The sequence below is a fragment of the Umbelopsis ramanniana genome, assembly GCF_025399195.1.
Source record: "Umbelopsis ramanniana AG unplaced genomic scaffold K450scaffold_10, whole genome shotgun sequence".
NCBI classification, from domain to species: Eukaryota; Fungi; Mucoromycota; class Umbelopsidomycetes; order Umbelopsidales; family Umbelopsidaceae; genus Umbelopsis; species Umbelopsis ramanniana.
Genome location: NW_026252096.1, coordinates 107,023 through 121,486, shown reverse-complemented (window position 1 = coordinate 121,486; position 14,464 = coordinate 107,023). Strand labels below are relative to the sequence as shown.

General features: G+C 43.6%; 6 protein-coding genes across 6 annotated transcripts; 3 read left to right on the top strand and 3 right to left on the bottom strand.

Annotated features, from left to right (window-relative positions):
• Nucleotides 1-87: 87 nt before the first annotated feature.
• Nucleotides 88-1,290, bottom strand: K450DRAFT_228075 (uncharacterized protein). The gene has a single exon (XM_051586856.1). It carries the CDS (start codon nucleotides 1,221-1,223, stop codon nucleotides 327-329), a length of 897 nt encoding a protein of 298 aa, XP_051447255.1. The 5' UTR covers nucleotides 1,224-1,290; the 3' UTR covers nucleotides 88-326.
• Nucleotides 1,291-1,389: 99 nt separating this feature from the next.
• K450DRAFT_228071 (uncharacterized protein) lies at nucleotides 1,390-2,797 on the bottom strand. Its single transcript, XM_051586855.1, has 5 exons — nucleotides 2,230-2,797; nucleotides 2,083-2,151; nucleotides 1,943-1,995; nucleotides 1,725-1,866; nucleotides 1,390-1,655 (listed from the first exon to the last, which is right to left on the bottom strand). Exons 1-5 carry the CDS (start codon nucleotides 2,361-2,363, stop codon nucleotides 1,445-1,447), a joined length of 609 nt encoding a protein of 202 aa, XP_051447254.1. The 5' UTR covers nucleotides 2,364-2,797; the 3' UTR covers nucleotides 1,390-1,444.
• On the top strand, nucleotides 2,732-7,383 carry K450DRAFT_228062 (uncharacterized protein). Its single transcript, XM_051586854.1, has 10 exons — nucleotides 2,732-2,831; nucleotides 2,915-3,017; nucleotides 3,084-3,154; nucleotides 3,224-3,395; nucleotides 3,465-3,602; nucleotides 3,667-5,178; nucleotides 5,251-6,395; nucleotides 6,471-6,596; nucleotides 6,658-6,873; nucleotides 6,947-7,383. The coding sequence occupies exons 2-10, from the start codon at nucleotides 2,924-2,926 to the stop codon at nucleotides 7,208-7,210; spliced, it is 3,738 nt and encodes a 1,245-aa protein (XP_051447253.1). The 5' UTR covers nucleotides 2,732-2,831; nucleotides 2,915-2,923; the 3' UTR covers nucleotides 7,211-7,383.
• A 397-nt stretch (nucleotides 7,384-7,780) lies between these two features.
• Nucleotides 7,781-9,186, top strand: K450DRAFT_228060 (uncharacterized protein). The gene has a single exon (XM_051586853.1). It carries the CDS (start codon nucleotides 7,970-7,972, stop codon nucleotides 8,978-8,980), a length of 1,011 nt encoding a protein of 336 aa, XP_051447252.1. The 5' UTR covers nucleotides 7,781-7,969; the 3' UTR covers nucleotides 8,981-9,186.
• Nucleotides 9,187-10,069: 883 nt separating this feature from the next.
• K450DRAFT_228058 (uncharacterized protein) lies at nucleotides 10,070-10,875 on the top strand. Its single transcript, XM_051586852.1, has one exon. The coding sequence runs from the start codon at nucleotides 10,105-10,107 to the stop codon at nucleotides 10,672-10,674; it is 570 nt and encodes a 189-aa protein (XP_051447251.1). The 5' UTR covers nucleotides 10,070-10,104; the 3' UTR covers nucleotides 10,675-10,875.
• A 2,241-nt stretch (nucleotides 10,876-13,116) lies between these two features.
• K450DRAFT_269367 (uncharacterized protein) lies at nucleotides 13,117-14,173 on the bottom strand (the record flags this gene model as incomplete). Its single annotated transcript, XM_051592923.1, has 2 exons — nucleotides 13,117-13,532; nucleotides 13,618-14,173. The coding sequence occupies 2 exons, from the start codon at nucleotides 14,171-14,173 to the stop codon at nucleotides 13,117-13,119; spliced, it is 972 nt and encodes a 323-aa protein (XP_051447250.1).
• Nucleotides 14,174-14,464: the final 291 nt, after the last annotated feature.

Sequence of the window (14,464 nt, the reverse complement as noted above, 5' to 3'; positions counted from 1 at the left end):
GGGACATGCCAGGTATAGTTCATAACCACCACCACCACCGCCGCCCCCTTTTTTTCGGGTCGACTTTTACGGCGAAAAGTCAAAGGCTGCCAGATGCGGTAAATGATTATGAAAAAGTTTGGTACGATGTACGCGTAGCACTCATGTCAAACAATACAATTAAGATTTTTACTGGACTTACGACGAGGTGTCAAATATAGATAGATAGTGGCAAAACAAAAAATGACATTGGCATGGATGTATCGAGGGGTATCAATGAGTGTATGAGATTCAATCATTATACTATATAACAAAGTGATTGAGGGGGTATGTGGAAAGCGTTCATTCTATGACTTGCGTTTGACAATCGACTTGAGACCATTCCAAAGACTGGAAATAGGATTTTTTGGTTTTTCAAAATGTTCACTGGCCTTGGCAGGGGATTTGGGAAGGAGCCATTGTGGCTTTGTCATTCTGGGGAAGAATCGGTTACCAGCTGATTTTTTAGCAGCTGCTGAAGGTGGTTGCAAAAGGGGTGTGGAAGCATCTCCAAAAATCGAGGAAGTTGGCCTCGAGTCAGCTTCGGTTGCTGGGTTTTGGCTATCAACTTTAGATCGTTTCCACCATTTCCAAGTCCTCGTAGGCTTCAAAGGAGGTTGTTTGGAGGGATCAGTCTTGGATGATAGTGGCGTTGTAAAGAGACTTTGCAGGGCTTTTACAGTTCCTTCCTTAATCCCAGTGAACACAGACTTTGGTGGTGGCGACGTTGGTGTGATGTTAGCCTCTTCTGCAGATATGGAATTATTTGCCTCATTCGCTTGAGTAGTATCGCTTGACCTTTGGAACATCTGTTTCAATGACCGGACTGTTCCGGGCTTAATCGAGTCTATAGTCGGATCTCGCTGCCGGGGACTCTGTCCTCTTGGTGGAGATACCAAACTTCTGCAAGAGTTGGACGCCGACAAGCTTCGGTGGGTCGTCTCTGCTACCGGTAGAAAGTAGGAATCATTGTGAAATGGGAATGTGAGCGGCCGTGGCAGAGCTATAACTTCATCGGTACGCTTCGATCGGTTGGATTGAATAGATGATGCACGGGATCGTTCTGCTGCTGGGCCGTAATACGCTAGAGTGTGTTGCAAGGTTCGACTAAATGGAGTTTCCTTGGATGTCGAGTTAACCGATGGGGCATAATATCCGCTGTCGGCATAAGACGACATCGATGAGCGCTTATCATGATAATTCATGATGAAGCACTCGTTTATAAGAAGGTCGATGAAGTCAGAGTGAGAAAGAGAGGGAAGAAGAAACCGTGTTACATGGAAAAAAAAAAAAAAACCAGCAAAGTTGTGCAATCGTTCTTTGAAAACCTCTCGGGAGATCGGATTGACATCTGAGCATGGTTGTAACCACTTTATGTTGTACAAGGAATACTACTTTCTCTTTTTATTGAATAAAGTCCCTAAAATTACAAGCTTTCATAAGCATAATCTGGAGGGCCTAACACAGCTGCCAAAACAAGTATTCCAGCGATCACAACAGATAAACACCAGCTGATGGTTGCAAAAATAAACGAAAGATCATAGCGGGTACCCACATAGAAACTTGACGATGAATTGAATAAGTAAGCAACTACACCCATGGCTGCAGCCTGTGGAACAGCGTGGAGGATAAAGAGTCTGGAGTAGCCGATGATCAGCATTGGCAATGGGAAATACAGGAGATAAAATATTTTTTAATCGACTTACGCAGATAGCAATTTCCAGCCATTGGCTCGCTTACGCCGATTGCTGCACATAGTGGCAAGAAGCCCTAGAAGTGCCAAGCCGCCAATGACGGCTGCCAAGATCATTCCCGTCGAAGCCGTTTTCCAGAGTTCACAGAATCCCTCTACACATTGACAAGTCAGACACACCTATATCGGGTTGTTGTCACCAGAATGGGTAGTCTTTTTTGTTCGGCTTACCTTCAGTGCAGTCTTGGTCTTCAATTGGAAACGGTCGACAATCTCCGGAATAACTATGTAAGGATATGGTCCCAGGAATTAACACAAAGGCTAAAACGGTACTACAAAGCGGTCAAAAATGCGTTGACCATATGGGCTACCTTCTGCATAATCGGAAGAGCCCGTATGTCGTTTCCGTGTAAAACGGTCGTGGAGTGACAAAGATCAGCCTAAAAATGCATAACGTCACCGAGCCTGTACGTGCTGTGTCAAAAATAGCCATTGTGAAGGAATGAAAAGGATCTTACCACTTTGGCAGGAACAAAGCTGTCAAGTTCAAAGCATAACTGCCTAAAAACAGAAAAAATACAACCACATAGACGACGAGTGAATTCGACATGTTGAGAAGTGAAGACAGGGTCGTATGGCACCTGGCGGTCATTTGTGGGGAAAATTTGGCAGCCCAGAGTGGCTTGGTACACTGATGTAATGCTTTTCCTTTGAGACTTTACAAGTCGCATAGTGGACTCAAATTACGAATAGGTAAAACCACAAAGGCAATGAAAAAACAGATGTGCAAACTGGTTTCAACAGCATAATATAAAAGTTATAAAGATATGCTATAAGCATGGAGATAATGATGCTTTTGCCAATTTCGCCATATAGAGAAGAGCTAAGGAGCTGGACCTTCAACATCCCAATACTGCATACTGAGCAAGGAGGTCCGAAAGTTCAGTGGGCTAGCAGTTTATGTCGAGCAATGAATGGGTTGTGATAGTATGGAACTTGTTCAATTTCATACAGCGAGGTTTTCATCACATAATTAAATTTCATAGGGTTGATGATGCCACTCTGGGCTCAACACACAAAAAGCTCCCCCGCTTTGTGATTTTTCTCGTCCATAAATCAGGTAAGTTGACATGTCAAATTAACTGTTGCTTGTGCGAGCAGAAATTGTACACTAACTCGAACAATTCTCAAAATGTCGATCAGGTAGCTGGCATGTCTGAAAAACCAGTCGAGTCTGTAGAAGCGGCCGAAAACCAGCCTGTTCATTCTGAAGTTAACGATACTGTCGTTACTGAAGACCAAGAAGGTACGAGAAAGGAGGAGTAGCTATTGAGCAGTATCAATAAATCCTATGACTAATTTAAGTTTACAGACCTTGTAGCTGAGGAAACTTATCAATTGACCGTATGTCTTCCCCGAGAATCCGGTCAAATTCAAGTGTTGGTAAGTTATATTTGAAGGTTTTGATTAAGAACAAGAATGCATTCATATTGACATACAATACAACAAAAGGCTAGCCCCCGGGAAGCAATTCATGACATCAAACAATCCATCATTGAGTCTCCTGAAACCTGTATCTACTCTTGTTTCTATCTGACATTCAATGGCCAAAAGTTGAATGATTTTGAAGAACTCGGTGACATTGAGGGTATCACCACGGAATCCCAGTTATATCTTGTGGAAGGTATGTTTTAACAATGATGTAGTATGCCTTATCGAGTATATGGTGTACTTAAAGTGTGCTCCCCCTTAGACAAATACACCGATCGCGACTCCCGCATTCATATCAACCGCTTAAGAGACTTGCTTGCTGGTCCTTATAAGCCCAATCCTGGCGATGCTGGCGTGGATGGTGGCTTGTCATTTTTGACAGCTGTCACCGGAAAAATAGGTAAGACATTCTATCATCACTCGACAGATTGAAGTTTTGTGCAGCCATTGATCTATATACTTAGATGAGGAGATTGTCCCTGCTGGCGAAAAGAAGGATGAAGAGCATGAGCTGTTTTCTGATGCTCCGGTTGCAGAGACCGCTTTCACCAACTACGACTTTGATGCCAAATCCCACCTTTCTCAGTTTGTTCCCACGAGTTTTCAAAGAACAGCTCCGCAATGTTTGAAGAGTTTTGGATTGTCTGGATGGAATCCCGTCCCACAATCCCAAAAGCTCAAGGGTGATTTGCTTTACCTTGTATTCACCACTCTTGAAAACGAGACAGTCCATATTACATCTAACGTCCGTGGATTCTTCGTCAACAACTCGTCTAACAACAAGTTCGACCCCACCGTCAAGCGTGCCCCTTCTGCAGAGAAGCTGACTGAATCTCATTCACTTATTACTCTCTTGCAACACGTTTCACCCTTGTTTGCTACCAACTTCGAGAAGCTTCAAAAGTTCATTACCGATCATCACATGCTTGAAGTTTTGCCTGTCAACACCACTCTTCCAGCCTACCCATGGGCTGTCAAGAAGACTCCTCACACCTTTGATTTGACTCGACCCGCAGAGGCTTTCCTCAACTACGGCACTGATTCTGTCGACTCACTTCGTGACTGGAACGATGAACTTCAATCCCACCGTGAACTTCCACGCACCAATCTTCAAGAACGTGTTTTGCGTGAGCGCCTTATCAACAAGCTTCAAGCTGAATTTACAGACGCTGCTGTCAAGGGCGCCATGGCTGTTGTTGAAGGAACCATTGTAGCATTGAATCCATTGGAACCCGAAGGCTCGCACATGTATGTCTACAACAATATCTTTTTCAGCAAAGGATCAGATGGCAGAGGTACCTTTGAAAAGTTAGGTGGTGACGAAGCTGCTCATGTTGCCACTGGCAAGGACTTGGAGGGTGTGCGCATTTTGAACAATGCCGATGTCGAAGGCTTGTGCACTTTGGGCAGTGTTATTGTGGACTACAAGGGCGTTCGTGTCGTAGCGCAAAGCATTGTTCCTGGCATTTTCAGACGCCAAGACGAAACATCCATTGTCTACGGTTCCGTGGATAATGGCGAGAAGATATCCGCAGATGAGAAGTTCCACGAGTTGCTTGGAGCTGCTGCAAAAGCATTGCATCTTGCCGCTCACCCAGTGGTTGACGGTGAAGGTAATGAGGTTGAGCTATATACCTCACTGGAAACTAAGGGTCTTCTTGGTGCTGATGGACGACGGTATATTTTGGATTTGTACCGGTTGAATCCAGTCGACATTGAATTCCAAGAAAACGAAGCTACCGAGACATCTGATGCTGACAACAAGCTACCCGTGTATCCTCATAAGATGACCCTTCTTCGACCTGAACTGATGGCTTTGTATTGGGAGCAAAAGTTGCGTGAATGGGTCAAGGAGAAGACTGGCAAAACCGACGATACCAAGGATGCCGAACAGCAGGCAACTACACCTGAGTCAGAGGAAGGAAAGGAGCAGACTAAAAAGGAACAAAATGGCAATGCCGCCGAGAACTCTGAAGGTACGATGATTTTGCAGGAAGTGAATACAGTGTCCTCTATATACATATTTTATTAATGCTTGCGGTCTGCAGAAGAAGTTAAGATTGATGTTAATGACTTCAAGCTCTCGTTCAACCCCGATGCATTCACTGGTGTCAAGACCAAAGAAGGAGAACATGAAGAGTCAATTCGTGAGCATGAGAACAATGTTCGCGATGCCTCCAAGTTTTTGGCCGAAAGTGTCATTCCTAGCCTTGTCCTTGACTTCTCTTCATACGTCGTTTCACCTTTGGATGGTGACGCTCTCACCAAGGCCATGCACCAACGTGGTATCAATATGCGATACCTTGGCAAAATCGTTCAATTGGTTGAGATATCAAAGGATAATCGCTTGGATCACGTCAAGGTTATTGCCATCCAGGAAATGGTAACCCGTGCCAGCAAGCGTATCCTTCGTAACCTATTGACATCATGCGCCATTACTGATATTTCAGCATGTATCTCACATTTCTTGAACTGTCTGTTTGGAGCCAAATTCAACCCCAAACCTGAGGCTGAAGTGTTTGCCGGATCATCTGCCACCTATGCTGATCTCACCCCATCTTCTCTTCGCCAACAAATTCAATCAGAGGTCCAGAAGAGATTCCGTTACAATCTTCCTGATGATTTTGTAGACAATCTCAAGACCGTTCCAGCTCTTCGTGAAATTTGTCTTCGTGTAGGTATTCAATTGGAGGCCAAGGACTACCACTTTGAGGCATACAGTGAAGAGCAGCTCGCTCAATTTTCAGCTGAAGATGCTGCCTTTGAAAAGGCACAGGCACAAGCCGCAGCAAAGGCGAACAAGCATAAGAAGGGCGAAAAGAAGGCCACCAAGTTTGACAAGATCATTCGCCAAACTACCGTCTTTGTCCCTGATGATATCCTTAACCTCAAGCCTACTGTCAAGCAAGCTAATACTCGCAGTGTTTTTGCAGAAGAGGCTTTTGAGGCTGGTAAGATGAGCATTTCGCAAGGACACCGTCAGCTCGGCTTGGAACTTTTGTTGGAATCTCTAGCTCTCCATGAGCAAACTTATGGTTTCTTGCATCCTGAGACAAGCAAGTGCTATGCAGCTCTTGCCATGATCTATTACCATGGAGAAGATTCAGAAGCGGCCTTGGATTTCCAACGTAAGGCTGTCATTGCTTCGGAAAGAACCTGCGGTGTTGATCATCCCGAAACTTTGCACACCTATGTAAGTGACTGATCTTGATGGAGAAAGGATTGATGTTTTCAAATGATAGGACGTCATACTGAACATCTCGTATAGCTTAACCTTGGTTTATTCGAGCACTCTGCTGGCCGAACCAAGCTGGCACTGCGATACTTGCGTCATGCTTTGTATTACTGGCATCTCATTTTCGGTGCTGGTCATCCAGATTCTGCTACAGCCGATGTAAGTTTTCCATGAAGTCAAAATATTGTGTTCTCTTCAACCTACTTAGACGTCTTTTTAGAACAACATTGGTGTTATGCTCCAATCTTTGCGTGACTACCCTACTTCTGCGAAATGCTTTGAACGTGCTTGCAAGACTCAAGAAGTCATTCTGGGCAAAGACCACGTCCTTACTGGAACCGGCTATCATGTTCTTGCCAAAGCATTTACCCTACAAGGAGAATTTGAGAAGGCTTTGAATGCTGAGCGTGTTGCCCATGAAGTTTTCACAGCCAAGGTATGTTCGTTTGTGAATGCATAGGATAACGAGATTATCTGCTCAACCCTTTTTTATTTTTTGTAAATTACAGCTGGGTGAGGAGGATCCCCGCACAAAAGAGAGTGATTTGTGGCTTAAAGAGTTGACGTCCAATGCCCTCTTTACTGCTAAGCAGGCTGAAGTCGAGCAGGCCAAGCTCGCACAAAAGGCTAGTGAAAGTGGTGCCAAGATTCAACAAACAAAGTCAAATGCTGTACCTAGAGGTGAACTTCCCATAGATCAACTTGTTCAATATATCAATGAAGAATCTGGCAAGGCAAGCGCAAAGAAGTCGAAAGGAAAGAGGCGCCAGTAAATCACACAACAAAGAAAATGGAACAATATAGATTTCTTCTTTTTTTTTTCCTTATCACATCATCGTTCTTTACAATTTCTCGCTTTCATTCTCAATCCTGTCCTTATGTAATCAATGCAAAAAGTTCATAGACCATAAAGCACGCCAGTGTTTTTTACAAGCATCCAATGTTGACGATGTGCGATCAGGTGTTTGACGAAAAACGTGACTTGTTTTTGCCTGCACACAACAAATCTCCAGCCTATTCTGCCGCAGGCACCCAAGCCGAAAACAAGGCCCAAGCTCCATCGTCCTCTCTACCGTTCCTTTACGTTATACCTCAACGGGCCATATTTATCGTCCATTATGGATCAGCCGCAAAATGCGATGGCCTCGAGTGATAGCAATACCCAAGAAGCTTATCCCACCTTGTCAGAATTCTTGACCAATCTGAAATTATCACGATACTACTCGGCATTACTGGAAGTTGGAGTTGCAGACGATGACATTCCACAACTTCTGCAAATCGAAGAAACTGACTTGCGAGAGCTGCTCAATTCTGTCGGAATGTTGCCTTTCCACGCTATTGCATTCCGTTCCACACTTCGACTGCTTCGCAAACGTCAGCCATCTCCACATACCCCACCTCGAGAAGAAGAAAACCTTCGTGCTAGTCCTGAAAAGAAAGTATGTGTTGCCACGAGCGAATACTATTCCTTGCATCTCAAAAAAACAATTTGTTAATAAGCTTTTCGCTTCTAGAAAATCGATTTCGACGTAATGCTTCCAGCCATAGACGAAATTGATCCAGCCCATGCGCCAGAGAATATCCCTATTCCCGACGGCTTCCCTGTCAAAGATGTTCCAGTATATTTGAGAGGCGACGGAGACAGCAAAACAATCTCAAAGGAGGTACTCATATCCCATGCCACCATCTACGGCAAAAACTCCACAAGAGCACTCACTCCGTACGAAGTTGCCATCAACGAAGCGTGCGTCAAATTGGCGTTGCATAATCCTGTTTTTCTCGCTGACAAAGGGGCACTTCTTGAACATGCCAAGAGAAAATTGTTAAATGATGGCTACACGTATAAGCGCGGACAGTCTCGATCCAAATTGAATCCCAATTCCCGGTCTGGGGTTTCCTTACGAGATGCATTCAAGCAACGTCGAAACGAGACAGCCGAAAAACTATCGCTTGATAGAAAGCAGCGATTGGCAGAGTTGGAGGAAAAGCTTAGCGAATCCGTCACTTCTCGACGACAAGCTGAAGCACTCGTCAAAATCCGAGCAAAGGAGAAGAATGGAACGGGATTACAGCAAGCGAAACGAATCCTTGAAGCGATCGTCAAGGAAAAGTCTAAGATAGGTAGAGAAATAAGTGTGCTCAAGGCACAAGAACGAAAACATCAATGGTATGAAAAGCAAAAGGCGAAGAAGAGGACGGACTCCGGTTTTGGTGAAGCATCCTTCTTTGGAGAAGGCGAACAGCCATCTAACGGCCATAAAAGTGATGTCAGTGATGCTGGTTCACGACACGAAGAGGAGAGTATGCAATCTCAAGACTCCGCTATAGCAGACTGCTCGCAACCGCTTGGTCAAGACTCTTCGCAAGGGCAAGATTCGTTGCATATCAGTGACTCCAATGACTATCAACAGAGTGCACTGGAAGCGTTATCGCTTGCCGCTATTGCGGCTGCAGCTGCTGAGAAGAGTGCATTAGGCGGTGTTGAAACTCGGTCGAGGAAAAAGTTGCGATCCATTTATGACGATGCTTATGCACAAATGTAAAATAGCCTCCCATACCACAAGAAATAGGGGCGCACAGCAAAGTTAATATCGATGAACACGAAAATTACACATCCGACCCTCTCATTAAGCTCCAACCAAGCAAGCCAAAACCTCTTCCACCAACTTCACTACTTGTAGATAGCATGGCATACTGAACATAGTAGTACTAGACGTACCTCAGTTTGCCCTCGCGCTTTTTTATTGTTTTTGTTAATCTTCGTACTGAATGGTTTCCTGCTCAAAGGAAAAAAAAAATTGAATGATTAAATTTTTTTATACCCTTTCAGTTTTGCCGTCCGTCTCATATCCAGGAACACACGACGTTGATATGATATTTTTTTAAAGTTCGCCCAATTCATAGCACGTTGACATCAGTCGTATGCTATAGACATGTGCGCGCTATCGATAGTGCTTATCCAACCTGCAAAATTAGGAAGGCCGCTATGTATTGTAAGTCAGCGCAAGATCTAAAATATGAAATGGAGTCGGGTATTTTGCATTATCAGTGCTCCGATCCCTTTTAGATGGAGCGAAGGGGCAGTGATACCCTGATATATATCTTTTTTATGCTGTCTATCTTAACTTTTACTTGTGAGCATCTTGTCTCTCGGGTCGATAACAGGGTCTGACACATATCGTGCCACCTTGAAAGGGCAGGCCATTATCCAAAAATGGCCTCTAAAGAAAAATTTTAATTGCCAGAATAAAACACATGGCCCCGCTAAGCTTGCTTAAATTTCCAGGGTAAGGTATCGATTTCGCTGCTGAGTTTATTCTCGCTAATAGATAACAGTCGATAAGTAAAATAAATAGTAATCAAAATTGATATGAGGATAATAGCAACATCATTGCCATATTCACAGTTTGAATAACATGTCATGAAGTGGATAAAAGGTATATAGGTTGATACCATCGAAGGAATTGTGAAAAGTGAGGGTTGAGGCAGATAATCACACAATGATGGACTGACATCATTGAACCAAGTGCTCTTAACAGTGCGAACAAAAAAGTCAAAATTCCGAGCTTTGTCTCAGTTGAACTAACGCACAACAATATAAAAGCGTCCGGTTTTTCGTATTGATAAATTTTTCATTCTTTACACCAGACACATTACTCTACCCATAATGACCAATTCTCTCCAACTTTCTAATATTCCTCTTGAATTAATATGTCTCGTGCTACAACAAATGAGCATTGAAGACCTGGTCAGAATTGAACGCACCAATAGACACATTCAGTCCTTAGTACTGTACGAAATTGAGAAACGCATACAGCACTGGAGCGAAGGATCAAGTAGTGGTGATGAGCAGCTAAAGTGGAGAATGCTTGTCCACTTGTCTGAACAAGAAGCACGACCATACAAATTTGATCCTATCACCAAGCAAGTCACATGCGAAGTTCCTATGAAGCCTATCGAGATTCGATTATGTTGGGATCATCGACGAGAAGTACACTGTCAATTGCTGCAACGTCAAAATAACCCATCCTCGTCCGCCGTCAAGAGCATCAATGATGGCTTCACTTTCACCCTTGAACCTACTACACCTGTGGGCAAGACGACTGAGTGCCATACTAAGGGCAAACGCTGCGAAATCGACGCTGCCGTTAGGAAGGAGCAAGAATGCGGCGAGACCACCTATGCCCTTCAAGTGACCGAACTGCGAGTACCTTTAGAATTACTTGCAAGCTCGTAAATTGCGAAAGAATATTCTAGCACTCAGCCATACCCTACCATATATTCTAATATGGTTAATCCAAAGACCACACACAACAATACCCGCATTTCCCTTCGCATGTACCATAGAACAACCAAAAATGTTTTGGCATTTTCATTTCATTTCATTCCCATCCACTTAATAAAGCAACAATACATGAATTTACCTCTTTCAATAATATCATCATTATGTTCTTGTATTCGGAATGAGAAGTCGGCAAGTCCATGCTGACAGAGTTGGTTATAAAAAGCGCTCTTCAGTCAATACATCGACAACAGGTATATTGAAGTGTATGCCTAGTTCCTGTAGGACAACCTACTATTTCCTCAACAAAGAGGCATGCGAGCAAAAGAAACTTCCCTTAAACTGTATTATGTGGGGAAAACGTGATAGGTGGAAGTGCTGCTGGGATGTGATGCAGCGCCATCGACTGAGTCTCTTTCAAAATGTGGGGAAAGGGGCCTGGCGTCTTTTACACTCAGTTTGACCCAAAAAATATAATGCCGTCAATGTTCTTGACTCACATATAGATGCTATTCCAATGGATTTCGATTAGACATCCAGTCAATTGATGTTAGATATATGAAATATACTGAGAAAGCCGAAGATAACCCTACCAAAGCAGAATTCCTGGTGTTCGCTGCTCGTGAACTTTTGATTCCAACATTGGTCATTTTGACGTTGTGAAGGCGAATGCGGCTGAGGAGTGACTAACTTAATTACACATAACTTTATTTTCACTAGGGCGCGCCGTTGTTTGTTACAACATCTTCTGAGACTACCCATTACACCAGTCCGTCCACGATATTTTTAAGCGCGACTAGACGTAAATGAGTCACCGATGTTTCAGTTACAGGCATTATACATTCTACTCAGCCAGACCTTGACCATTGCTGGTATTGAGATGCGAAGACTTTTCTATAACAATCGCTTTATAGCTAAGTATTTGAAGAGATGTATGAACGCAGGCATCAGGTAAATAAGGTCATTGCTGACTTACGCAATGCCGTGGGATTAATACGCCGTGTTTAGAAAAATGGCGACATGTCTATCAATAGCAATTTCCTTGCTATGTCTCACCAGCATACGCTCTTCGAATAGCGCATGCTTGTAATCACTCATTCTGAGCCATGACACACAGTACGGCCCATTAATGAGATAGAAGCCAGACAAGGCAAAATATCGTGTACGTAGCCACATATACACTTCCCAAAGAACGTAAACATCACAGTACCCCACCCCACCCCTCTAATGAGCGTGACTGAGGTTCATAGGTGGGCTATACCAATCTGCTGGCGGAGTATCCTCACGTCAGTTGCGCTCGTGGACAAACGTACGATATTACATGTTATCAAGCAAATGGTCCTAATTGAATTTGTCTAATATATTACTTACTCAATGCAAATCTATCTCTGGTTCACGGCAAAAAATATGATTTTAGTGGCGCAAGAACGTTGGTTCGCAAATGATCAGTCATGGAGGGAGATGGAATCGTGGGAAAGCTGAGGTTGTACAAACCCCGCATTTGACAATAAGCAGGAGTAGAAATAGGTCGCATCTCATCTCAATTTTTTCTCTCTTCATGTCGCTTTCTATCTTACCTACCGAAATCATTCTCATAGTCCTCCAGCAATTGGAAACAAAGGACGTATGGGCTGTGGAACGTACAGCCCATCGTATGCGCACCATAGCGCTACTGGATATCAGTCGTCGTATGAAATTCATCACCGCTCACTGGCAATTCAAGGTATGAAATGTATACCTGTGTGCAATGAAGGGAAATGTCAATAATCTAATGAAAGTCAAATCTAGATAAATTCAGAGTCTCCTTATAGAGTGACAGAAGGAAAATTCGATATGGCCACCAAGTCTATGGTCTACAATGTGCCTCCAGAAACCATCATTCAGTTGGACAAGGCTGTGCGAGACATCTACTGCATTCTATTTCGATCCATCAGTGCCCAAGCGACTGTATGGCACGACATGGCTCGTCTGAAACAGGAAGGAACTTGCTGGTCTGCGACTTCCAATGCCGGACGTTATCAGGTTGACGCAGATATACGGGAAGAAGGTGGCTCGTGTAAAGTGATGATCAAGTCTATTAAGGTCCCTATCAGAGAATTCAAGGCTCTCATCGCGTGATCACTTCCTTCACTCAATCCCAGTCCCCTCATATTACCCACTAGCATCCCCCCACTGCATGTATTTCCATACTTTTCCTCTAGTCGTCCATTTTATTAATTTCTCTCATTTTCTGATCTATCAAACCTATCACTGTACAATTGTTCAAATACAGAACACGCATTTTTGGGGTATTGGTATACAAGTACGTCCACACCTATTCAACTACCACCGTCTGTGAAATACAAATATTGGAGAGTGTCATGCTGATGCTTTTACTTCGGCCATTGGAGCTGAGATTTAATCGTCCTTTGCCGAGGGTTCGCTGTGCCGAACTTTGATATCTTTTCCTTCGATTAAAGATGAAGCGCTCATACCTTGAGCCGGAGGATCACCCAATTGCACCAAGAGGTAAGAAGATGCAGCCTGCATAAGTCCATATCCAATGACGCCGAAGAAAGGTATTCTAGTAAAAGCATAAGCGATAGCTGAAAATCCTAACAAAATATCCTCTCGGCGTCGGAACCATTTACGCTTTTGTTTGCTGTCCAGACCAACACGTTCAAAGTACGGTTCGAGCAGTTCACGCATAAGAGCTCTCATTTCAAACAATGAACGCATGATGACACGGGTTATATGTGGCGGTAGAATGATAAAGCAGATACCAACGGCTGCTGCCTGTCCCTTTCCCAATGATTTGTACATGGTATACGCTCCTGTAGAGTGATTAAGGGCATCAATAAATGGCTTTATGTTTCAAGACGGTTTTGCTGTTCCTATATCAAAATAAGATGACCCTACCTGCTGCTGGAAGGACAAATCGGCCGATAATGGGTAATAGTGAAAACAAATACACAATAATTCCTATACGGCCTTTCTTAAAATACCGCATTAGGTACTGTCGAAGGTTGGCCCAATAGTTGATCTTAAATGAGCGTGCAGCCAAGGCTGGTGCGTAGGGTCGTCCATCAGTTTTTGTATCGACATATCGCAGTGATTCCATGAAGAGTTGATCAATAGGTTTAGGGTATAAGTACCGCATAAAGAACAACGCGAGAAAAGGCAACGAGACCAAGCCCTCCCGAATGTAACGTTCAAGAGTCAATAAGAATGTGTCAACTTTGGTATTGTCGTATCGACCGGGCAAAGAGATCAAGTAGGCGATGAATCGCAAGATTTGCAACGGAAACACAATGAGCACTTTGCTTATTGTGAATAGAGTGAACGAAAGTATCAGAAGATAACCAAATATCTGAAGGTAACGTTCTTTTCTCAGTTGAGGGTTTTGAACAACAATCAAGCTTCCTTCAATAGCATATTGCACGCCGTGTAAAATACCCTCTGGGCGCCAAGGCATAGCTGGTAAAGAATCCAAAGAAAGGCACGAACACATTGAGCTCAGCCGAGAAACTGGTTGCGAGCGAAAAGCAGTCACTGGGTGTGTGCAGAAAAGGTGGAGACCAATGTCGTTGACCACGACTTTTTGTAGCGACTGCTCTCCAGAAAGACATGCATATAAAAACTCCTCACGTTACGTGATGCTTTATAATCTATTTAGGAATTCAACTGATGGTTTTTTACGCAATTATCTTCACCTGCCTTTCCGTTCTTTCTTCCCCAATTCACATGTCAAACCGCTGTGATCTGT

Coding starts and splice junctions, on each gene's coding strand:
- K450DRAFT_228075 (XM_051586856.1), bottom strand. CDS start 1,223: ATGAATTATCATGATAAGCGCTCATCGATGTCGTCTTATGCCGACAGC.
- K450DRAFT_228071 (XM_051586855.1), bottom strand. CDS start 2,363: ATGACCGCCAGGTGCCATACGACCCTGTCTTCACTTCTCAACATGTCG. Junction 1,867..1,942: donor AGACCAAGACTGCACTGAAG/GTAAGCCGAACA, acceptor GTCAATGTGTAG/AGGGATTCTGTGAACTCTGG. Junction 1,656..1,724: donor GGCTGGAAATTGCTATCTGC/GTAAGTCGATTA, acceptor CGGCTACTCCAG/ACTCTTTATCCTCCACGCTG.
- K450DRAFT_228062 (XM_051586854.1), top strand. CDS start 2,924: ATGTCTGAAAAACCAGTCGAGTCTGTAGAAGCGGCCGAAAACCAGCCT. Junction 3,018..3,083: donor CGTTACTGAAGACCAAGAAG/GTACGAGAAAGG, acceptor TTAAGTTTACAG/ACCTTGTAGCTGAGGAAACT. Junction 3,603..3,666: donor AGCTGTCACCGGAAAAATAG/GTAAGACATTCT, acceptor CTATATACTTAG/ATGAGGAGATTGTCCCTGCT.
- K450DRAFT_228060 (XM_051586853.1), top strand. CDS start 7,970: ATGCTTCCAGCCATAGACGAAATTGATCCAGCCCATGCGCCAGAGAAT.
- K450DRAFT_228058 (XM_051586852.1), top strand. CDS start 10,105: ATGACCAATTCTCTCCAACTTTCTAATATTCCTCTTGAATTAATATGT.